The sequence below is a fragment of the Octopus sinensis genome, linkage group LG4, assembly GCF_006345805.1.
Source record: "Octopus sinensis linkage group LG4, ASM634580v1, whole genome shotgun sequence".
Classification (NCBI taxonomy): domain Eukaryota; kingdom Metazoa; phylum Mollusca; class Cephalopoda; order Octopoda; family Octopodidae; genus Octopus; species Octopus sinensis.
Genome location: NC_043000.1, coordinates 119,247,304 through 119,273,327, shown reverse-complemented (window position 1 = coordinate 119,273,327; position 26,024 = coordinate 119,247,304). Strand labels below are relative to the sequence as shown.

Here is a 26,024-nt window from a genome sequence, read left to right as displayed (position 1 = left end):
GACAGACCAAGCCTTGTGAGTGGATTTGGTAAACGGAAACTGAAAGAAGCCAGTCGTATAATATACATATATACATGTGTGTGTGTGTGTGTTTGTATATGTTTGGATCTGTGTTAGTTCCCCCACCATCATCGCTTGACAACTGATGTTAGTGTGTTTAAGTCCCCGTAACTTAGCGGTTCTGCAGAAGGGATCGATAGAACATGTACTAAATTTACAAAGAATAAGTCTTGGAGTCGATTTGTTCGACTAAAGGCGGTGCTCCAGCATGGCCACACTCAAATGACTGAAAGAAATAAAAGAATATACATACATACATACATACATACATATGTATTATCTACCGATGAGACATGACGTTGTAGCTAGGACACTGTATAATGAAATCTGTCCGATGGATAATCCCGAGGACAAAGAAATAAGAACCCACAATATGGTAGAAGCCATAGCTACTCATAATGAAAAGGAATGTTGGTGAAATGCACCAGTGAAGACTTCAATAAAATGTAAGCACAACAGACCTGGTATAATGATTTGGGACAGAGAAGAGAAACTGTGCACAGTTGTGGAAATTAGCTGCCCAGCAGATGTTAACATAAAGCTGAAGATCAGTGAAAAAGAGAATACCTATGCTGAACTATTGAGAAATCTGCAGTTACTGTATCCAGATTACAAGTTCAGGTTTATATCTGTAATTATTGGGGCCCTGGGATATGTAACACACTGCCTAAATACCAATCTTGAGAAACTAGGCTTCTCAAAACCAGGAAAGGGAAAGCTAATTCGAAGACTATAGATCCAATCCATCACTGGAACTGTAAAAATCTATAAAACTTTCCAGAAGTTTATCATTTAAATATATACGAGCATGTCTAGATATGCAACTATATGCATGAGAATACATACATAAAACATACAAATCTGCACATACATACATACATACATACATACATACATACATACATACATACATACATACATACATACATACATACATACGTACGTACGTACATACATACATACATACATACATACATATATACATACATACATATATACATACATACATACATACATACATACATACATACATACATACATACAAAATACCCTGTTTATCATCTTGAAATAAACCGAATAATGACATACATCCACACATACAATAAAACCCTGTTGTTGATGTTCAAATCCCAATGAGAGAGCCTTGAATCTAGGTTAGAAACCGGTTCTTTCTCTATTGACAAGAAATTTTGAAATAAAACTGAATAATGACATAAATACAACATACATAAAACATACAAATCTGCCCATACATACATACATACATACATACATACATACATACATACATACATACATACATACATACATACATGCATACATACATACATACATACATACATACATACATACATACATACATACATACATACATACATGGTGGATGCCCCCTCGTTATCGAGTATGGCCATTCCACGAAGCTTAATCAATGGTGTTATCGTGCAATGCCTGTGCAAGAAGATTTTTTTTTTAAAGTGAGGAAAGGCTGTACACTGAGTCAATCCCACTCACTAAGCAATAGCAGCCATAATCCGAAATGAAGAACAAGTCAACATCATCGGTAACCACTGAGCCACAGGTTTTATGTCGGAGTTATCCCAGTTACCTGAGTTACATTCTCCTAGAAGGATGCCCTAACAAAGGGTAGGAGTCCTTCACTCCCAATGGTTTAACCGCGCGATCGGGTATTCAGTCCGATTATTTCTATGTCCCCGCGCATGATACAGCCTTAAGACATTTATTGGATGGCCGTTGACTCTCAAGAGTTCCTATGCCCTTTGACGGGTTTTGTTTTTCATCCTGCAGGGTGTCCAATAAACGCCCTCTTCACCAAGCAAGCTTGGTGGGGTTGCCGGTTTAGTCGCCGACGACCCGACCATGCAACAGGTTGTACTGGGTTACATGTTACCAGTAGCACTCGAAAGTGACCTGACATACATACATACATACATACATACATACATACATACATACATACATACATACATACATACACACACACATACATACGCACATATGTTAGTCTGTACATTTGATAGCTTGCATAGTCAAATACCGTAGAGTGTAAGTTATGTATATATTCTTCAGAATAATTCTATATACATTCTTGACTATATTTGGTAGAATCAGTGGTTATTACACCTTGGGAATTTTCCAAATATGTTTATTCAGACGGTATACCTTCCGCCCATTGCTATTGACGTAGGAGCAAACCTGTTCTAAAATCTTAATTGTGGAAGCAGGTGTCTCGAAGCCTCCTACTGCGGTTGCATATATTATTTTTGTGATTAATGATTATTGTCTATTTTGTCTTATTATTAGAAAGATTTGGGGGCGACGAGCTGACAGAATGGTTACCACCCTGGATGAAATTCTTAGCGGTATATCGCTCGTTGCTACGTTCTGAGTTCAAATTCCGCCGAGGTTGACTTTACCGTTCATCCTTTCGGGGTCCGTAAATTAAGTACAATGAAAAACTGGGATCGATGTAATCGATTCGCCCCTCCCCCCAAATTTCGGGCCTTCTGACTATAGTCGAAAGGATTATTATTATTATTAATGCGGTGAGCTGGCAGAAACGTTAGCACGCCGGGCGAAAGGCTTAGCGGTATTTCGTCTGCCGCTACGTTCTGAGTTCAAATTCCGCCGAGGTCGACTTTGCCTTTCATCCTTTCGGGGTCGATTAAATAAGTAGCAGTTACGCACTGGGGTCGATATAATCGACTTAATCTGTTTGTCTGTCCTTGTTTGTCCTCTCTGTGTTTAGCCCCCTGTGGGTAGTAAAGAAATAGGTATTTCGCCCGTTGCTACATTCTGAGTTCAAATTCCGCCGAGGTCGACTTTGCCTTTCATCCTTTCGGGGTCGATTAAATAAGTACCAGCTACGCACTGTGGGTAGTAAGAAATAGGTATTTCGCCCGTTGCTACGTTCTGAGTTCAAATTCCGCCGAGGCCGACTTTACCGTTCATCCTTACGGGGTCCGTAAATTAAGTACCAGTGAAACACCAATATCGATGTAATCGACTAGACCCTCCCCCCCAAAAAAATTCAGACCTTCTGACTATAGTAGAAAGGATATTATTATTATTATTATTATTATTATTATTATTATTATTATTATTATTATTATTATTATTATTAATACGGTAAGGTGGCGGAATCGTTAGCACGCTGGACGAAATGCTTAGCAGTATTTCGCCCGTTGCTACGTTCTGAGTTCAAATTCCACCTAGGTTGACTTTGCCGTTCATCTTTACGGGGTCTATAAGTTAAGTACAAGTTAACGTACTGGGTCGATCTAATCGACTGGTTCCTTCCCTAAAAATTTCGAGGATTATCATTATTATCAATGCGGCGAAAAGGCGGTGAGCTGGCAGAAACGTTAGCACGCCGGGCGAAATGCTTACGTTGTGAGTTCAAATTCCGCCGAGGTCGACTTTGCCTTTCATCCTTTCGGGGTCGATAAATTAAGTACCAGTTACGCACTGGAGTCGATGTAATCGACTTAATACCTATGTCTGTCCTTGTTTGTCCCCTCTGTGTTTAGCCCCTTGTGGGTAATAAAGAAATAGGTATTTCGTCTGCCGCTACGTTCTGAGTTCAAATTCCGCCGAGGTCGAATTGCCTTTCATCCTTTCGGGGTCGATAAATTAAGTACCAGTTACGCACTGGAGTCGATGTAATCGACTTAATACCTATGTCTGTCCTTGTTTGTCCCCTCTGTGTTTAGCCCCTTGTGGGTAATAAAGAAATAGGTATTTCGTCTGCCGCTACGTTCTGAGTTCAAATTCCGCCGAGGTCGACTTTGCCTTTCATCCTTTCGGAGTCGATAAATAAGTACCAGTTACGCACTGGAGTCGATGTAATCGACTTAATACCTATGTCTGTCCTTGTTTGTCCCCTCTGTGTTTAGCCCCTTGTGGGTAATAAAGAAATAGGTATTTCGTCTGCCGCTACGTTCTGAGTTCAAATTCCGCCGAGGTCGACTTTGCCTTTCATCCTTTCGGGGTCGATAAATTAAGTACCAGTTACGCACTGGGGTCGATATAATCGACTTAATCCGTTTGTCTCCTCTGTGTTTAGCCCCTTGTGGGCAGTAAAGAAATAGGTATTTCGTCTGCTGTTACGTTGTGAGTTCAAATTCCACCGAGGTCGACTTTGCCTTTCATCCTATCGAAGTCGATAAATTAAGTACCAGTTACGTACTGGGGTTGATCTAATTGACTATCCCCCTCCCCAAAAGTTTCGGGCCTTGTACCTAGAATAGAAGAGAATATTTATACTTAAACCATGGGAATCGACTTAGCTACGACCAATCAGTGTACCGAGTGAGGTATCTGCATTTGTTTGGCGCTTGTTTCTCTGTTTCAATATCTATTGTCCAAGAATACTATTGATTCATTTTCCTTCGTTCTATTTGGTCGAATTTGGATTCAATACAGTTGACAATTTGCTGGAAGCCGAGTGAAGCCGGCTTGAAATTACAAAACGTGGCGATATACGGCTGAAGTTAACGAAATTGTTTCGTCAAATCAAGGATCTGTGCCGTATGCACCAGGCAAGGGTTCTCACTAAATGAGTCGAGGTATCCGTCAGCCAGGTAATTGAATTAAAAATCGTGTTTCTATATTAAAAAAAGAAAGAAAACCGTTGATGGGCGCCAGATTTTTTGTTATTAAAAAGCGGGGCACTAGAAAATAGGTTGGGAAACACTGCTCTAGAGTGAAAACAGGACAATCAAACCCCATGATTGATCGTTAACCACTACACACATTTTTTTCTCTCCTTGTTTCTCTCCTTTTTTCTCTCTCCTTTTTGTACACCATTTGGTTTTTTTTTTTTTTTTTTTTTTTTGTAAACTCTCCCTCAATCAAACTCCAACCAAACAGTAGTTGAACTCATGATATAAAGCGATGGAATTGAGTATCGCAAATCGTTCTATCAGACGCGTAATCGATTCTTGCACATCAGCGTTATCAGATGTTTAACAATAAGCATCTAAAGCAAAACATCCGCTTATTTGTCATCAAGTCTCAAACCAAACAACAATACAAAAATTCTTGCATACTTCCTTGTTGTTCTGGAATCTCCTTTGAATTTCCGGCAATCCTTAAAGGAAACTTGTTTCCCTATTATCAACATGAAACATGCCAATGCATGTCTACTGATACGATTATTTGTTTACATTTGTTTTTCCAGAAACAATGCAGAAAAGAAGGATGGGTTGATGGAAGTATTTTATCCTTATTCGCCAAAGTTGCAAGTTCAAGAACTACTAAAGATTGAATATATTTCCTTGATTACTCCACGGGGCTGAGTTTAAATATCGCACAGATTGACTTTGCCTTTTAAACCTTTTAAGCTTTCGAATCGATAAAATAAATACCTATTTCTTTACTACCCATAAGGGGCTAAACACAGAGGGGACAAACAAAAACAGACAACCGGATTAAGTCGATTACATCGATCCCTGTACATAACTGGTACTTAATTTATCGACCCCGAAAGGATGAAAGGCAAAGTCGACCTCGGTGGAATTTGAACTCAGAACGTAATGGCAGACGAAATACGGCTACGCATTTCGCCCGGCGTGCTAACGTTTCTGCCAGCTCGCCGCTTTGATAAAATAAATACCAGTTCGACACAGGGGTCACTATAATCGGCTTACCTCTTCCTCCTAAAATTGCTGGCCTTTTGTGAAAAAAAGAAAGAATAATCACCCCAAGATGTGAAGCTGAATGGCTTAGTGGTTAGGGTGTTGCATTCACAATCACAAGTTCATTGTTTCGATTCCCTGATTGGGTGACACGTTATGATCTTGGGCAAAACACTTCATTTTATGTTGTTCCAGTCCACTCAGCTGTAGATGAGTAACCCTGCAACAGACTGGCGTCGCATCCAGGGGGAATATTCTGGTTTCGGTCACTTATATGTTATGGAAGCCGGGTGACCGGCCTATGAGTTCTAAGAGTCGAGACAATGCTTAATTACTCCAGGGTCAAGCAGCTAGCTGGCAGAATCGTTAGAGTAACGAAAAAACGCTTTCTGGTATTTGCTCCGACTCATTACGTTCTGAGTTCAAATCTCTCTGAGGTCAGATTTGCCTTTCATCTCTGCGGGGTCGATAAAATAAAATAGCAGTCAAGTACTGGGGTCTCAAAATTGTTGGGTCTCGCGCCTAAAACAGAAATCTTGTTTCTCCAGAGCGGGGTTTAGACAACGGTCGAGGGCAATTAGATCAATAACAGCCGCGTGTCAAATGTTTTTCCTAATAAATTAACCTTATGTTCTAGTTAATTTTTTGTTTTTTCGTTTAACCTCAGACTGCTTCGGATTGAGCAAACCCTTTATGTGTTTTCATTTCCAGGAATAGTTTATCTCGAGCTATATCATACAATTTATAAAGTGGAGGCGCAATGGCCCAGTGGTTAGGGCAGCGGACTCGCGGTCTCAGGATCGCGGTTTCGATTCCCAGACCGGGCGTTGTGAGTGTTTATTGAGTGAAAACACCTAAAGCTCCACGAAGCTCCGGCAGGGAAGGTGGTGATCCCTGCTGTACTCTTTCACCACGACTTTCTCTCACTCTTACTTCCTGTTTCTGTTGTACCTGTATTTCAAAGGGCCGGCCTTGTCACTCTCTGTATCACGCTGAATATCCCCGAGAACTACGTTAAGGGTGCACAACACGTCGCCCTATCCAGGAATCGAAACCACAATCTTACGATCATGATGCTGACACCCTAACCACTAAGCCACGCGCCTCCACAGCATATAAATTAAAATATATAAATTACAAGGCGGCAAGCTGGCGGAATAGTTACCACGTCTGACAGAATGTTTAGAGGTATTTTGTCCGTCTTTACGTTCTGAGATCAAATTCTTCCGACGTCGATTTACCTTTCAGCCTTTCGGGAGTTCATAAATTAAGTACCAGTGAAATACTGGAGTCGACGTGATTGCCTAGTCTCCTACCCCAAAATTTCAGGCCTTTAGTAGAAAGGATTATTAAGGCGGCGAGCTGGCAGAAACGTTAGCACGCCGGGCGAAATGCTTAGCGGTATTTCGTCTGCCGCTACGTTCTGAATTCAAATTCCGCCGAGGTCGACTTTGCCTTTCATCCTTTCGGGGTCAATTAAATAAGTACCAGTTACGCACTGGGGTCGATGTAATCGACTTAATCCGTTTGTCTGTCCTTGTTTGTCCCCTCTATGTTTAGCCCCTTGTGGGCAATAAAGAAATAAGAAACGTTAGCACGCCGGGCGAAATGCTTAGCGGTATGTCGTCTGCCGCTACGTTCTGAGTTCAAACATAGGGCAGCGGATTCGCGGTCATAGGATCGGGGTTTCGATGTCCAGACCGGGCGTTGTGAGTGTTTATTGAGCGAAAACACCTAAAGCTCCACGAGGCTTCGGCAGGGGATGATGGTGATCCCTGCTGTACTCTTTCACCGCAACTTTCTCTCACTCTTATTTCCTGTTTCTGTTGTACCTGTATTTCAAAGGGCCGGCCTTGTCACTCTCTGTGTCACGCTGAATATCCCCGAGCACTACGTTAAGGGTACACGTGTCTGTGGAGTGCTCAGCCACTTACACGTTAATTTCCGTTGATTCGGATCAACCGGAACCCTCGTCGTCGTAACCGACGGAGTGCTCCCTCCTCTGAGTTCAAATTCTGCCGAGGTCGACTTTGCCTTTCATCCTTTCAGGGTCGATAAATTAAGTACCAGTTACGCACTGGGGTCGATATAATCGACTTAATTCTTCTGTCTGTCCTTGTTTGTCTCCTCTGTGTTTAGTCCCTTGTAGGTAGTAAAAAATAGGTATTTCGTCTGCCGTTACGTCCTGAGTTCAAATTCCGCCGAGGTTGTCTTAATATTTCATCGTTGCGAGTCGATAAAATTAAGTTCCAATCGAACACTGGGGTCACTCTGCAATCGATTAGCCCTCCTAACCCCAAAATTTCAGGTCTCGTGCTTATAGTAGGAAGGGCTATTATTATTTGGATTTGTTGATTTCGTTTCGTTTGGCGATTCGGTTTTAGGTTTTATTTGTGAAGCATGTTTTACTGTTTTTGTTTACCTGAAACTGTTTCAAGCAGAAGTTCGTGTTAAATGTCCTGTTTTCTCATTCACATTGGTGTGGAGTGATGTGAGGTGGAGTGAGGTAAAATAAGGGATTTTTGTTTTTTGTCATTTAAAACATTTCTGGCTGGGATAACATTTTTAAAAAATGCAACACACAGTGTTTTCCATGATGTTAGGGGGAAGAGAATCTTACGGTTGAGACCGTAGCCTTGCGTAAATAAACGATTGTAAAGAAAACACTCCTTCATTCAATAAAAAAAAATTATAAAGAAAATGAACAAAAGAGTAAAATAAGAGTTTGAAAAGAAGATAAAGAAAAAAGTCAACTTGAGAAATGTCGATTGTGACAACACTAGAGTTACAAAAAAAATTACATGATCTCTTTCACTGCTAACGAAATAAATAATAGCGCAGCAACGGAAAACTTGGCAATCGTTGATCACACACAAATCAAAACAAAAGCGTTTTTTGCCGGCGTAACTGGGAACAAGAGGAAACTAGATTTAATGTCTTTCAAGGTAGGCCTTGAAAGACAAGGATTCTTGGGTAGACGAGTTTGTCGAGAAGAGGGGAAAGAGAACAGAGAAGTAGTTTTGTTTCTCATTGAAAATTAATCGGGACTGCAACATGCCCACGGAAAGGAAATTTGAAAAAGTTCAAGCCGATGTGGTAGAAAGCCTGTTACGTAGGTTAGAGCCAAGGTTTCGGTACCATAAACCTGGAAATGAAAATAACAGAGGTTTATGCTTGTTGAACATATTTAGAACAACCCCAATCCCATGTAATACATTGTGGAGAGGGTTATGTTTAAACCTGGGTTTGATGTGGTGCCCCACGTGACGTAAGCATTCGACATAGTTCCACATGCCAGCAACGATCAGGTACTGGACGAATGCGTGCAGAACAATTTTGTCAATCTGATAGCATCTCGGACGGACCTGGTCAACGGTTCTTCCTTGCCTATATAGTTTGTCTCGAATAGGCAGTGTTTCTTGCTAGCACTAGCACTGCCGGGTAAGGGATTTCTGGAAATTATCCATGGGCTCAAGTCCAAAAATCCCCATGGGAAAGACTATCCGGGTGATTTTCGTCGACGCCTAGATTTCTCCGAGAACGACATCTTTCTTACCCACCACTAATCGCTCTATATATAAACGGCAAAATGTCTGTCTGTGTGTGTGTCCTTTATACAAATCCACAATTTTTCAGTTAGAGGGCTCGCACTTTCTATGGTCATTTAAAACCGTCTAAGGGTGGTCGTGCACATAAAGATGTGCACATTTTCCCAGTCACCCTGCAAAGCCCTTAAAAAATTAATAGAAGTGACATTTTTGTGAATTTTCTATCCAAAACCCAATCGAAATGCCCGCAACTTGATACGCCAATTGAATGCCAGCTAGCTGTATGTGATTAGTCGTAGATATGGACAGTACTCGCGTGTATGTGTGCATGCACGCAGCTGTATAAGCATGCACTAGCACTATGACCCGGCGTTGCCAGGTCATAGTGCTAGTTTTCTATATAACGCCAACGTGGATTCTCCATCTGAATAAAGGGCTGTAAGCGTTTGACGTCATTACAAAATAATAATACGTGATTTCAGTTTCGGATTTGACAAAGATTGACAAGTACCTTTCAGCTTTTGCCAACGGTGTTTTGAGTAGGAAAAGAACGAATAACGCAATTGAGTCACACCGAAAAAAAAAAGCTAACGTCAATATATCACAATTAGGAGCAGGCATTCCAACCAAAAGGCGGCGAGCTGGCAGAAACGTTAGCACACCGGGCAAAATGCCTACCGGTATTTCGTCCAAGTTCAAATTCCGCCGAGGTCGACTTTGCCTTTCATCCTTTCGGGGTCGATTAAATAAGTACCAGTTACGTACTGGGGTCGATATGATCGACTTAATCCGTTTATCTCTCCTTGTTTGTCCCCTCTGTGTTCAGCCCCCTGTGCGTACTAAAGAAATAGGTATTCCAACCAAATTGATAGTATGAATATTGTAGTTTACAAAAACAAGTTCACTGTTTTTCTTCTTTATTTCTTTATTTCTTTATTGAACGCCATTTTGTAACCAGTTATGACTACGGCATTGTTATAGCGTTGAGATTGACAGTTTTATAAAACCCATCGTACATATATCTATGTATTCATTTATGTGTGTGTGTCTTTGAACTTGTCTCCCCTTCTCCCGCTTGACATCTGGTGTTTGTTTGTTTACGGCCGTGGTGCGGTTAAAAAAAAGCAACGATAGAATAAGCTTAGACAAAAAAAATAATAAATAGAAAATAAAAAATAAGAAGTATTGGTGTCAATTTATTCGACTAAACCCTTCAAAGTGATGTCCCAGTATGACCAAAGTATCGTGACCGAAAAAGGTAAAAGATAACAGACACTGTTGAAAGCCTGAAAACTTCAGTATTCGTCTTAAGAAAACATCTCTTATAGACACAGTGTTGAAAGTGAAGGCGCATGGCTCAGTGGTTAGAGTGTTGAGCTTACGATCATAGCATAAATCCACCATCCTCAGGTAAAATTTTAAACAGGTATAAGCAAGTGAGATGAAACTTTGATGACAAATCCAATACCATATTGGATAAATGGTATTTTTAAATTTGAATCTTTAGAGAAATCAGATGTATAGCGGGCACGCAAGAAGCAAAGAGATAAAACAGCCTTTTTATTTGAAAGAGTTATTTTAGTTAATAGCCATGGCTTGCTATGAGGAAGGGCAAGAAGCTTAGACAAGCTGTGGCCGATTTATGTCTTTGAGGTCGTTGAAACGAGAAATATATCTTGCTTGGCAAATGAGGTGAAAGAAAGCAAATCTCAAGGCAGCAGAAAGTCATAAAACTTCAATCACTTTCTCAAGCTTTTCACACACACACACACACACACACACACACACACACACACGCACACACGCACACACACACACCACACACACACACACACACACACACTCACACACACACACATCCCCACACGTACATACACACACAGAGGTGCAGACATACACGCTTATCACCTTACACATATGTATACATATATACACATACAAACACACATATACATATATCTTCGCAGATACGCATACATGCACACACAAACATATATAACAATATAGATAATATATAAATGTATATGCATGCATACGTACATACATACATACATACATACATACATACATACATACATACATACATACATACATATATGTACATACATATATATGTATATACACGTGCATATATGGACACAGGACACCACAGAACGTAAACAACATGAAATACGAAATACGAAAACATGGAATACGAACTTTTTTGCGAACATCGAAACAAACAAACGGAAAACAAGACATGCAACATAAAAATATAAAAAAAACAAATGACCCTTCATCAGTTGTCGGCTGTTTCGTATTTCGAGAAATTCACTACAAGATACGTTTTCGACAAAACAGTTGCTTCTGCAAAGCAAATTAAATGAAATTTGGGATTTTGTGAAGGGTCAAAGCTGGTAACAAAAACAGGACAGTGAAAACAAGCAGGAAAGGCTGCTAAGCCTGAACGAGTTGAGTTGGTGAAAGCGGAGGAATAAGCTTTGATAGAAGACAGACAAGAATGCGTCTTATCTCTGCGTCTGATCAGAAAGAAAGAAATTCAAGTTAGGAAAAGAATGATGGCCAATGGTCACATGCGAGCAACGAGAGTACAAAGACGGGAGAGTGAGAGAGAGAGAGAGAGAGGAACAGACAGAGAACGGCGAAGAGGAGAGGAAAAGAATTACAGAAAGAATGAAGGAGAAATGTATTAATGTTTATGGGCTGTGGTGCAAGTATGAACACAAACAAACTGCTGAAAAGAACTCAATATGACTTTAATGATTAAAAAAACTGGACATTCTATATGTACTCTCTGCTTTCTTTGAGCTGTTATATATATATATATATATATATTATATATATATATATATATATTATATATATATATATATATATATATATACATATGCACACACACACACACACTGACCTACATCTATATACTTATATAGAATATAGAACAATAAACCAAATAATATAAAGAAAGACGCATAAAGAAAGATATAAAAGAAATCGTAGAAAGGAAGCTCGAAGGACAAACACTGCATTATCAAATATTTCTTTTTTTATTGAACATAGACCTTGAAAACAAATGAGAATGCGTAAAGATTTACTTAACGACAATAAAGGAAATGGATAAATAGAAGCTAAGATTTATTATTGGGAACCTATTAGGTAACTGGTTTAAAATATGAAAATATGATTTTAGTATAATGTGAGAATTTCACCATAGATTCATTATATATACATATGTTTGCATATACATGTCTATATATGTGTGTATGTGTGTGTATATGTATATATATATATATATACGCTTTTGAATATCTTTAACAATTCACAATAATGACTTTTATTACTTTTATTCCTACCTCAGTTCATCTAACTGTATATATCCATTGTTACTTTTCATCAAAAGCCTTTACTTTTTTTTGATTTCCAATGTGCATTTTCACTTATTTTTCTTCGTACTTTCAGCTTACATTTCCACGTGTAGTTTCTATTTTCTTTTTGCAACATATTTCTATTATATATACACACACACACACACACACACACACACACACACACACACACACACACACACACACATATATATATATATTTTCTTTACTACCCACAAGGGGCTAAACATAGAGGGGACAAACAAGGACAGACAAAGGGATTAAGTCGATTACATCGACCCCAGTGCGTAACTGGTACTTTATTTATCGACCCCGAAAGGATGAAAGGCAAAGTCGACCTCGGCGGAATTTGAACTCAGAACGTAACGGCAGACGAAATACGGCTACGCATTTCGCCCGGCGTGCTAACCTTTCTGCCAGCTCGCCGCCTTACATATACAGTTGCGGCCAAAATGTTCAGAACGGCATTGTTTTCGTCAGAAAAGTAGATATAATTTTTTATCAAAGTTGTTTTATTTTTATATATAAAAGTCAAGTTGTGTGTCTGTCTCCTACGATTTAGATTCCTAACTACTCCCACATTTTGCGGTGCAGTTTAACCAAAACCGGGTATCTTATAGTCGTGATTCATATCGAGCCCTTCTGGGTATTAGTGCGCGTCTACGATGAGTCTACGATTTAAAAAAAAATTACCATCATTTTTTTCCATTTTACTGCATTTTTTCGCTAGTAAAAAAGGGAAGTAACTCTCTAAAAATGTCTACGATGAGTCAACGATTTAAAAAAAAATTTACCATAATTTTTTTCCATTTTTAATGCATTTTTTTGCTATTTTTTGGCTATAACTCTCTAAAAATGCTTATATAGTTATTTCCCTTACAAACCCGAGCAACGCCGGGCGATACTGCTAGTATTCTATAATTTTCACAGACAATAAATACGATATTATTTATTATTGCGTGAGATTTTAGTGTAATTTGAGAGGATAATACAAAAGTTATGGATGATTTAGTGATTTACTGCAAAACCCATGGCGGCCAAAATGATCAGAACGGTTGCTTTTACTCCGTGTTTTAGTATATTTAACCGGCGAACTCTAATGTTTTGAATTTGTTTACGTGACGGTTCGTTTACTAACATTAGTAAGAATATTTGCAGTGTACTTTGTTAATATAATGCCATTTACTCCGTTACCAATTCGTCAGCAGATTATTAAGCTTCGAAGGAAGGATAATTTAAGTATTGGATCTATGGCAAAGATTGTTAACAAGTCAAAAAGTGTTGTACGCGGTATTCTTAAGGTCTACGATGATTGTGGTTCGTGTGAAGCAAGAAAGTTTACAGGTAGGCCAAGAAAACGACCAAGAGGGAAGATCGTGCTATGGTGAAGTTGGTTAAAAAGGACAGATTTAAAACTGCTGCTGCTGTTTCTCGGAAAATGAGCATTGTATTGAAGAAAACTTTATCTCGAAAAACTGTGTCTCGTCGTTTAGTTGAACATGACCTACAAGCAAGAGCGCCTGCAGTGAAGCCACTGATCAGCTCCAAGAATAAAAAGTGTCGTCTTACCTTTGCAACCGAACATGTGTTGTGGTCTCAAGAAAATTGGCAAACGGTGCATTTCAGTGATGAATCTAAGTTTATGCTATTTGGCTCAGATGGGAAAAGGTACGTTCGTAGAAAAGTAGGTGAAAAATTGTTGCCTAAATGCCTTAAGACTAGTGTTAAGTTCGGTGGAGGAAGTGTCATGGTTTGGGGAATGATATCTGGAGATGGTGTGGGCCCTTTGGTGCGATTACATGGAAAGTTAAATGCAGGAGTTTATAAACAAGTTGTAAAAGATCATGTCTTGCCTGTGCTGAGAAATTCAACTAAGCGACCACCCATATTCATGCAGGACAATGCCCCATGTCACAAGGCTAAGGTGGTCATGAACTTTCTCAAGGCTGAAAAGGTTATTGTTATGGATTGGCCAGCTCAAAGCCCAGATCTCAATCCTATTGAAAATGTGTGGAATATTCTAGGAGAACGTTCGAAAGCCAGAAATCCTAAAACAACTGAGCAATTATGGAATGCCCTTCAGGAAGAATGGAATAAGATCACCCAGCAAGAAATTGAAAATTTAATTTCCTCATGCAGTCGAAGATGTCAGAGTGTGATTGAAGCTAAACGGCTTCACACTAAATATTAAATAATTCCAGTTTTCTCTGTCATTTTTGATTATTTTGTTATTTTTTTCAATCGTTCTGATCATTTTGGCCGCCATGGGTTTTGCAATAAATCATTAAATCATCCATAACTTTTGTATTATCCTCTCAAATTACACCAAAATTTCAGTCAATAACAATTAATATTGTATTTATTGTTTGTAAAAATTATAGAATATAAAACAACTTTGATAAAAACTTATACCTACTTTTCTGACGAAAACAATGCCGTTCTGAACATTTTGGCCGCAACTGTACATAAATGTCCCTTGCATTTGAAAACTATGAAAATATTTAAAAAACATTTCATTTAATTTTTTCACAATTTAATTGCCTTTCATGCTTTACTCTAAGTTGAAAAAGTCTTGAAGATTGAAACCGGTACCAAAATGTTCTTCACGATAAAATCATTTTAACATTTTCTACCTTGTTTTATTTTTCTGATATATATATATATATATATATATATAATATATATATATATATATATAAATACATATCTTTTCTTTTTTCTTTCACTTGACTGCGGCCACGCTGGGTCACAACCGTGAAGGACTTATATTTTTGAAACCTAGTATTGTATTCTGTCACTATCTTTTGCCGAACCACTAAGTTACGGAGACATAGACACAGAACACCGGTTGTCAAGCAGTGATGGTGGATAAATACAGAATAAACACACACACACACACACACACACACACACATAACAGGATTCTTTCAGTTTCCGTCACCCAAATCAATTCACAAGACTTTGGTCGGCGCAATGTTGTAGCAGAAGACACTTATAAACACGCAGAAACACCCACATCCACACCAACCCCCCCCAGATATATGTATATAGTTATATTTATTTCTTTATAGGGGGACAAACAAAGGATTTAAGTCGATTAAACCAACCCCAGTACGTAACTGGTACTTATTTAATCGACCCCGAAAGGACGAAAGGCAAAGTCGATCTCGGCGGAATTTGAACTCAGAACGTAGCAGCAGGCGAAATACCGCTAAGCATTTCACCCGGCGTGCTGACGTTTCTGCCAGCTCAGCGCCTTATGTATATATTAGAGAGTACACAAAGCACCAGCTCGCTAGAAAGTGGAAGTAAAACCCTCCAAGTTAACCACCAATCTCACTGAAAATATGCAACGGACCAACAGAAATCGAGCAAGTGAGAGGAATTAAAAATACTATTTCAACTAAAAAGCCGTAGAATGAGGTAACAGACGGCATTTTAGCTGAGATAATATGTTAAATGCCGCTCTTTTGCCCGATTTCTGTTGCTTCGTTGCATATTTTCAGTGAGATTGGTCGTAAAGTTGGAATTTTTTACTGGTACTTCGTATACCCTCTAATATATTTATGTATTGATTGTATAGTTGTTTAAAACGAATACCGTATGCTGCTACTAATGTTATTATTGTTGTTATCAATTAATTAAATTTGCTGCAGATTAAAATAACAACAACAACAACAACAACAATAATAATAATAATAATAATAATAATATAATAATAATAATAATAATAATAATAATAATAATGATGATGATGATGATGATGATGATGATGATGATGATGATGACGACGATGATGATGATGATAATAATGCAGTACCCGACAGTGGCTCTCATGGCTTCTGATTTTAACTGATTGGAAGTGTTATCATGTACATTGTTTTGTCTTGGAATAAAAGATGGGCTACAGCAAATATTCTGCTCAATACCACAGATTTGCTTGTCAGTTGTTAGACCTTAACCAGTTGACCATGTCCCTTAGTGGCTGACGATATGTGCATCTCTGACCACGCGCAGAAGTAGTGGGGGAGCATCATAGCCATGTGTTGAGAGGGATTCTTTGGGGAATGACAAATTCACCTCTGGAAACAAGGGTGGTTCGTTCAACATCCTTAAACAATCCTTATTCAGGGATCTTTTGGGTGGGATTGGCTACCCAACCAGAAAAAAATTCTAACTGGCCCCCACCTGCGAGGTCATGCGCTGTTTATCTTGATATGAGATCACCATGTCGCGCACATATGGTTGTGATGCATGTGCCTGGTGTACCCTTATCAGCCAGGCAGTCATGATGGTTATACTGGACTTCGTATATTTTACCCCAGTGTCACTTTGATGGCATGCACTGCTCTCTCACTCAATAATTGTTTTTCTCTCTGTCTTTCTTTCCCCTTTTTTCTATCACATGACTTTGTAAGTGAACAATCTGGTGTGATTATTTTAATGGCCTACAAATGTATACAGTACGTGTCTCTGCCATAGGTGTCAGGAAGGTACTCGGCAAGAAAAGGAAATAGAATTGAAAGAAGATGATAATGAGAGTGAACAACAACAACAACAACAACAACAACAACTACAACAACAACAACTACAACAACAACACCACCACCACCACCAAAACAAAAACAGCAGCAGCAGCAGCAGCAGCAACAACAACAACAACAATAATGATAATAATTAACGGAACCAAGCAAAAGAACGGCGGACGGATAATCATAAATACTATAAAATAGTTGATTTAGAAGTTACACACATACGCACACTACTATGCAACACCCCTTCAAAAACATACAAGCATAAACTCATTCTGTAAATATCCAACAAAATGAACAAAACCCAAAACATATGCCATAGAGGGCCGATACCTTACAGAAGAACACAACTTGCGCTACACAAACAATACACAAGATAAAACAAGAAATGACTCAAAGAAAACCCCATAACAAAACTTACTGATGCAATATGCGGATCACACCATCCTACTAGCACAAAGGTGCAACAAATGATGTAATAGAAAGTCGCTTGAAACTTGAAACTTTCAGATGTCGAGAAATAATAATGGTGATGAAGATTGTGACGAACGTTACTTTACTTCAGGTTATGAGAAATAGGAGTTTCCGAAGAACACTGGTTGTAACAGCGAAAGTGAAGCTGGACCTTTAAAGCAAGGCCTCTCGGTCGACAGTGGATAAGTAAAGATGCAGATTGATCACGGCTGTTATCCTAATAGAGTATCAGCAGATAATAGAATAAGAAGGAGGAAATGGACCAGCGAAGAAAACAGGATAATGATGCAGTGCTACTTAGAAAGTGGACCTAAAAGAGGAGGCTATAGAAAACGGATGTTAATACTTTGGGTAGAGAAGGGTATGTTTAAAGTGACTGAGCAGAGATTAGTTGATCAAGCTAATGCTATTAGAAGAGAGTGCACGACAGAATTGGAGGTAGAGGAGATCACAAGAGAACTGGAAAAGAAAGACCAGGCAATGGGAAAGACAAACAACATTAGAAATATATCTCAAACCAAAGAACCTCAGGAAAAAAATAATAATAATAGAGCTACCGATAAGGGAAGGACAACTGGCACCAACGACTTAAGTGATTTGAGTGAGGAAGATCAAAAGATTTTAGATGAGTTGCAGGAAGTAATGAGTAAAGAAGTAAGAAAAAGATTGCCAGCATTAAAAAATGTCAACAGAAGGAAGTTGCTAGAAATGACAAAGAAATTAGGTTAGACGAATAAATCAATTAATTTTTGGGGTTGAGTCAGTTGAAATAAAAAGAAGCGAGAGAGTTGATGAGTCATCTTCGCATTTATTCTTGGTGAAGGAATTAAAAATTTTAATCTTGGATTTAGCTAAAATAGTATGTGAACCATGTATTCCCATGCGTTTCGAGAACACAGCCTGTAACACTTGGCCGTCAACACGTATGTTGATTCTGTTGTAGAACCTTTGTAGTATCTTAATTTAAAGTAATATTTTGGCTGCAATCGTTATCGAGCTGCATGTTGTAAATTATGATACAAAATATTTTATACTCACCAATTGGCAACGACTGAGAAAATGCGCTGAGAAGCACCAGAAAAAAGTGAATGTTGTGTTCCATCATTCTCATCGAAGACTTCTTCAAATTAGACGGATACGAGCGTACGTGCTGAAGAAAAAAAGCAAGTAAATTAATCTATTTTATATAGTTTGAGAACGTATATATACGTTATGAAAACAATGCGTATATATACGCATTGGATGTGATTATTTCTTACAAGTTTTAAGAGCTTTTATCTGTTAGACATTATTTGTTAGATGTCTTGTATTAGTTACGCAAGAATCGGTTATATCCGGGATAGCATGAATGCCTAAGTTATTTACATAATTCAACAGCTCACAATATGTATTTGCTTATTAGCAGAATGGCAGAGGATATGAGATGGGGATGGGGATAATTTCTTATCTTAATGTTTGCTAAATAAAATTAACACTACAACAGCCGTGACTGCGAATGCTATTTCTGTTTTCTAAAACCCTACCCCATAAGATATTGGATCTTTACCTTTTGACCAACAAATTTAAAAAATAATTTTTTGTAACTAAACACTTTCAAACTTCGGACACTGGTAGACCGTGTCAGATAAAACATCTTTTAGTCTTAGCATTTTTGAGAAAAACTTATATTCACGAAGTTATTTTACGTTAACCAATCAATGACGTGTATTCAGCTGAATAAAATTACTGTAGGTCAAAAGGTAAAGATTCAAGATATTTAATACATTCGTCTAATAACTTCCTGGGCGCCAACCATCTGAAATATTGTCATATACCCACCACTTTCTGCCTGTCTGCCAACGTGGTCAGCACAGGTTACACGTTAACAATCACTAGAAAACTGGTAGCGGGCAAGAGAAAGATCTGGTCGTTAAAGGAAATGCACCGTTCAGTCTATTTCGGAGGTATTTTTGGCCGGGGAAATGGATAACTTCCATAAACCCTTGACCAGGTAGTGAAACCGAATGACATTAAAGGTTAGAAATAAATTCTATAGACACGAAAGGGCTGTCAGTCAAACCGGTTCGAGATGCGCGGGAAGCGATGAAACCGTTCTGCACCTACAGCTCGCAAGGTGTTTTCGCGTGAAGAACGGATCTATTAATCGAGTCCAACATATAGATTACCCAATCATCTTTCTGTAACCTTGAAAGCCAGGTTGTTTCTCTTACTTTGGTGGCTGTGACAAAAGAGGTTGTATGGTAGACAAAGCTGTATAATGGACAAATGGCTGAAGATTGTCATTTTCCACTCCAGTCAAACACTCATTGACAAGTTCAACTTTGAAAGGATGATACAGGTGCAGAGAGAACCACTCTCTCTGAGAAACTTGTTAAAAGGTGGGTGGTAGTAGAGAAAGCAAAAGTCACCTGAGCGAATGAGTCTACTGTCAACATGCACCTATAGGTCTGAGAAGAAACGCTGGGAAAGAGCTTTTTTCTTTGTTGTCAGGCTGATCTTGGATCTGCGGAGTTCTCTGACTTGTCCTAGCCAGAGATCCTTTTGTAAGAGGAGAGCTGTGTTATCACTTATTTATATATTATACAGTGTTTTACTCCATTCGATTTCTGTGTAAACTTTATATAACTTATTCATTTGACGCCTTTATGCTGCCAACATCCACTCAGTCGTGGTCTCTGGATTACTGTCGCTGATTATGCGCCGGATAGCACTGAGAATTATGGATACGAAGAAATATCCTGAATACTGCGACAGTGACGCCGGTAACATAAAACAAGGGCGCACAATCATTGATCAAGTGTAGATCAACGTTTGGCGTGTTGTAGCTCGAACGGTGTCTGGCATTCACAAGTATTGTATCAGCCGGACAACTCTCGTATTCTACAAAAAGTTATTGGATGGTATGAGTGATGATTGCAAGAAATCGAATCTGGGCGCCGACTCAGATGTCCGAACAGTCTTATCTGGAGTACTTTCGAGTAAGTTATTATGGAATGCTTTTGAAAGTCCTTGGTATTGGCAATGCTATATATAGTTGCATGGGACAATCTCTACAGACAAGATAGTACTAAAAGCCAAATCTGCTGAGATGCATACAGGGTGACGAAACCGTCCGGCATGCCGTCTCTCAGTGCCCATGCATTACTAATTTGTGGGCTTGTATCGAATGACTGTCGTCGCGTGAAGACGAACTCGAGTCTCTTTTTTTAGCTGAACTCTTTTATTCTTATATACTTTGCTTTTGTTGACCTCTTCTCTCTCTCTCTTTCTATTCCAAAGCCAGAACAAACTTGGGACTCTGTGCTACCCAAAATATCTGAACACTCAAACTGGAGTATCGCAACCGGATGCAGTTCTTACCCGAAACAAACTCTCTTTTTACTAGATGTAAATCCCTCTACCGTTTGTTTGCATTTCATTATTGTGTTGTGGCCAATAAAAAGTTATTATTATTATTATTATTATTATTATTATTATTATTATTATTATTATTATTATTATTATTATTATTATTATTATTATTATTATTATTATTATTATTTTATGTTTGACTTTTGCTTTACATTTGTACAAGTTGGTTCCAAGTCTCACCCAGAGACCTCAAGAGACAACAAGCTGGAAGTTCATGCTGGTGTTATACCTAGGGTGCCATATATTTGGTTTTGCAGTGTTGATCTAGAGAATGTTTAAGAAACCATAAGAAAATTATGTTTGTTTTAAAACTTGAGATTACATAGAGAGTATTTTGCGTAGGATATGAGCAGTTCCCATGAGCACTATCTTTTGAATTTCTGCCATTTTGGGGTTTCCTGGTATCTGAGTTAGGTAGCAATCAGCCCCTTTCGCTATCATTCCCAGGGCACCTATGACAACAGGTATTGTTTTAGTCTTAAGGTTCCACATCTTGCTGATTTCTATTTCAAGATCTTTATATTTGCTCAGTTTTTTGTAGGTCTTGACAGATACGTTTATATCGATTGGGACACTCATATCAATGAGGAGGCATGTTCTTTGTCTGAAGTCTTTCAATATGATGTCTGGCCTGTTTGCATCTATCTTTCTGTCAGTTTGAATGGTGAAGTTCCAGAGGGGTGAGATGTGGTCATTTTCAAGCACTGGAGGTGGATTGTGTTCCCACCAGTTCTTTTCATGGGGCAAATCCAGGTTTTTGCAAATTACCCAGTAAATATATTGTGCAGCTCTGTCATGCCTGTTGAGGTACTCTGTAGGTGCTAGAAGACTGCACTTGGAGACAACATGATCAATGGTCTCATTTTGTTGTCGACATCAACAACATGTTGGGCTACTGCCGTTCTTTAATATGTTGGCCTGGTAGTTTCTTATTGGTAGACATTGATCTTGAGCTGCTATGATAAACCCTTCTGTTTCAGATTTTAAGCCAGAGGCCATTAGCCATTGATGGGTCAGGGATTTGTCAATATCTGCATTATTCGCTCTCTTTGGGTATTTGCCATAGAGAGGTTTTTCTTGCCATTTATTATTCAGAATATCTAAGGCCGCAGTTTTAGCTCGGGTTTTCATGCGCTTAGCTTTTTCTGTGCTTGTTTCTTGTATGACTATCTCTAATTCCGAAATTTGTTGTATTCGGAATTCACATAGATATTCCTTTGCCTGTTTTGTTACTGAGTATGATGCTTTCTTGTTTTCATGTTTTGAGACAAGTTTTAACATCCAGTCCTCAGACTTTTTCAGGTAGGTGTCTAGGTCAATTGTAGCAATCTTCATTGTTATTGCCAGTTGTAAAAGACCACGGCCTCCCTCTTTTCTTGGCAGATAAAGTCGTTCTATATCTGCCTTAGGGTGGTGTATTCTATGCATTGTCAACAGTTTTCGTATTTTTCTGTCAAGCTGACATATTTCAGTAATTGACCAGTTAACGATATTGAAACTGTAAGTCACGACTGGTATGGCTAATGCATTGATCGATTCGATCCTGTTTCTTGCCTTCAGCTCTGTCTTGAGTATTGCTCTCACTCTTCGATAACATTCTCTCCTGACCCTTTCCTTCATCTCTGAATGCCTTATTCCGTCCCCTTCAATTACCCCTAGGTACTTGTAGCTCTCCGCTGGGTCTAGTTCTTTTATGACATTCTGCTGGTCAATGTTAACGTTAGATGTTTCTGTCATTTTTCCTTTGATAAAGGTAGCTTTTGCACATTTATCGAGGCCAAATTGCATTCCGATGTCGTCACTGAATTGTTTGACTATCGCTAGTAAACCCTTGAGTTGTTGGTCATTTTTTGCAAAAAGCTTTAAATCGTCCATGTAAATGAGATGATTTATATTTTTATCAAACATTTTATACCCGTACTGCGCGTCATTGAGCAGTTTTGAGAGAGGTATTAAGGCTAAACAAAATAGGAGTGGTGTCAGTGAGTCACCCTGGAAAATGCCACATGAAATTTTTACTTCACCAGCATTTAGGAATTCATTGTTGTTATTATTATTATTATTATTATTATTATTATTATTATTATTATTATATTATTATTATTATTATTATTATAATAATTATTATTATTAATATTATTATTGTTGTTGTTGTTGTTGTTATTTCTCGTCTTGTCAAGACCTGTTTTACCTGCCACGCCTATATTTGAATTTTGCTTTTCGACAATTGGATGCTTTTGTGGGTGTTGTATTGCATAGAAACAAGATAAGAAAAAGCGAGTAACTTAGTCTGGGTCTTGATCTACTTGCTTTTAACAAAACATGTTTACAAAGTAATGGCCCTCAAAGGAAAATGTTGACAACTGCATTGCAAGCAAAATAAGAAAGAACACGAACACGAATACTTTGCTGTCAAGACAGATACGATTTAACTGGGAGGAAATGAGGGGAATGAGAATGGTTGCTTGGTTAAGTTGTTTCCTACGCCACCAGGTGGATTGAGGTGCCGTCCTGTTGTGAGACATTTGGGGCAAGAGTCTCTTATTACGACCCGGTGTTGACCAATGTCATAATAAGTGAAATTGGCTAACATAAGCTGGACGGAAGCCTGTCATAAGAATGAAATGGTGCTATTCACAGACTAGAATTTTCAAGATCTTCATAATAAGATGGACGAAAAAAAAATGTGTATTCTACGCCGCTTTTCCCTTATGTTTTTATTTCAAACTCAAACTTCTAATCGTCCCGAATATTATGAAGAAACCCCTTTGGTGTTATATATATATATATAAATTTAAAAATAATAAGGGTGAAAAATTGAATATTAATTTGATTAATATCAATTTAAAACCAGTGGTCTAGCATATAGAAACATCTGAAGATTCAGAAAAAATATATTACATACCTATAAGAGGGATGACAACTAAGTGGACATCCATTATGCTAGAAGTCGACTCCCTATGGTCTTACCTTCTGGTGTTTGCTAAATTTTCTTGAGAACAGTCCTTTCTTCGTAGTAAGACCGTAGGGGATCGACTTCTAGCATAATGGATGTTCACTTAGTGGTCATCCCTCTTATATGTATATATATATATATATATATATATATATATATATATATATATATATATATATATATATATATAATTATACAATGCATTTCAAATTATGAACAACGTAACATTATTTATAAACTACTCGTTGGGATTCAACGAAATTTTCACAGAATGATGGCAACAGGTATATGCGCATGGTGTCTAAAAACTCGAGGTTCTGTAAAACAACACAGAAAATACGACCATTTAGCAAATGTATGTAAACTTTCACTGTTTCAAATTATTAGCGAGGTGTAATTAAAACTTGTGCAACAGGAAAACATCAATTTAATTCTTTGATGTACATACTGAAATGAACACGTACAGTCATAAACATGGAAGAAAAAGAAATAAGCAAATAAACAGCATCCAAAAATGATATGTGAGTCGGTTAGTAAGGAATATATGAACGTTTGTTTGAAATAAGTTTTGAAAAGTCGACCTTCATGTTTGTTTTTAATGTCTTGTTCTCACTGTCTTGTTCTTGTTACCACTTTTACCCTTTGCAAGAAATCTCAAATTTTAGTTAATTTGCTTTGCGGGAAGGATTGTTTCAACGATGTCGCGTATTGTCCTTACTTTCGAAACGCGGAGTAGATGAAACAGGGACAATTGATGACGGGGAATATTCTTTATGTTGCATGTCTCGTTTCTCTGTTTGTTTGTTTCGTTGTTCGAAAAAAAGTTCGTTTTCTATGTTTTTGTTTTTATGTTTTCGTTTCTCATTGTGTTCAAAGTTTTTTTGATGTCATGTATCTATAAAAGCATGTATATATACATACATTTACATATTACTTATATATATATATATATTATATTATATATATATATATATATATATATATATATATATATATATATATTATGTATATATATATATATATATACACACTCACACACTCACACACACACACACATATATACACATATATGTATATATAAATAATATGTATGTATGCATATAGCTACCCACACCTATATAATGTGTGTCTGTGTGCGTGCGGGCCCGTGTGTATGTTTACGTGTCTGGCTCTGTGTCAGTTTTCATGTTGCTCTTGTGTATCATTTCTTTTCAGTTTGGCAGACAGAAAGAGGTTTAAACTATGTTCGGCATGATCAGCGAAAGTTTCTCAAGGTCGTACTCCAACATGACTGCTGTGCAATGACCGAAACAAGAAACTAAATGAACAATGGCAGCGTTGAGAATAAGTTTAGAAACTTACTTAACAACAATAACAAGTCATAGCTTTGTAGAGAGGAGTGAACTTTTTTCTTTTCTTTCATGTACGATGCGTGGAAAGATAAAGTGTCCATGCATAAAAGTAAGACATTATGTTGTTCCTTCCCGATTCTTAAGGCTGCCATAGAGGCTAAACTTCAAGCATAGATAACGCGATACATAACATATGTGCGGGTAGATATTGTACTATCTTACTATCGCAATAACTCAATAAGACCAGGTGGTAATGCGGAGGTAGTGAGAGATTGATAATTAGTCGGGAATGGTTAACATGAATTTGCAAGTCCTGAAGGGTAAAGAGAACCATTTCAGAACTGTATATCGTTATAGGTGCAGCAACAAAAACCCAATGTTACACTTTCTGTTGTAAGATCCACTCGTGGGCCTTCTGCGCCGAAGAGCGAAAAAGTCAGAAAGAGAGCGGTAAAGAGGGGCAGAACCAAACACAACGATAGCAGATCCCTGAATCTGTTGTTTCTATAACCATCGCTAGTTGAAGCTGAAGAAATGGTGAAGGATATGGCTCAGTTCTTGATTTTATAAGTGAGGGATGCTGAAGCACTCACTTCTATTGTGGTGGTGGTGGTGGGGAGAGGAGGGCAGGTGAAGGTTGGGGCGATG

General features: G+C 38.2%; 1 protein-coding gene across 1 annotated transcript in view; it reads right to left on the bottom strand.

Annotated features, from left to right (window-relative positions):
• LOC115210992 (chitin deacetylase 7-like) overlaps nt 1-18,833 on the bottom strand; it is a 47,761-nt gene extending 28,928 nt beyond the window's left edge. Inside the window, exon 1 of the mRNA XM_029779827.2 lies at nt 18,696-18,833. Coding sequence (XP_029635687.1) covers nt 18,696-18,768 — 73 coding nt within the window. The 5' untranslated portion in view covers nt 18,769-18,833. The remainder of the gene's footprint in view (nt 1-18,695) is intronic.
• Between the last annotated feature and the right edge of the window lie 7,191 nt (nt 18,834-26,024).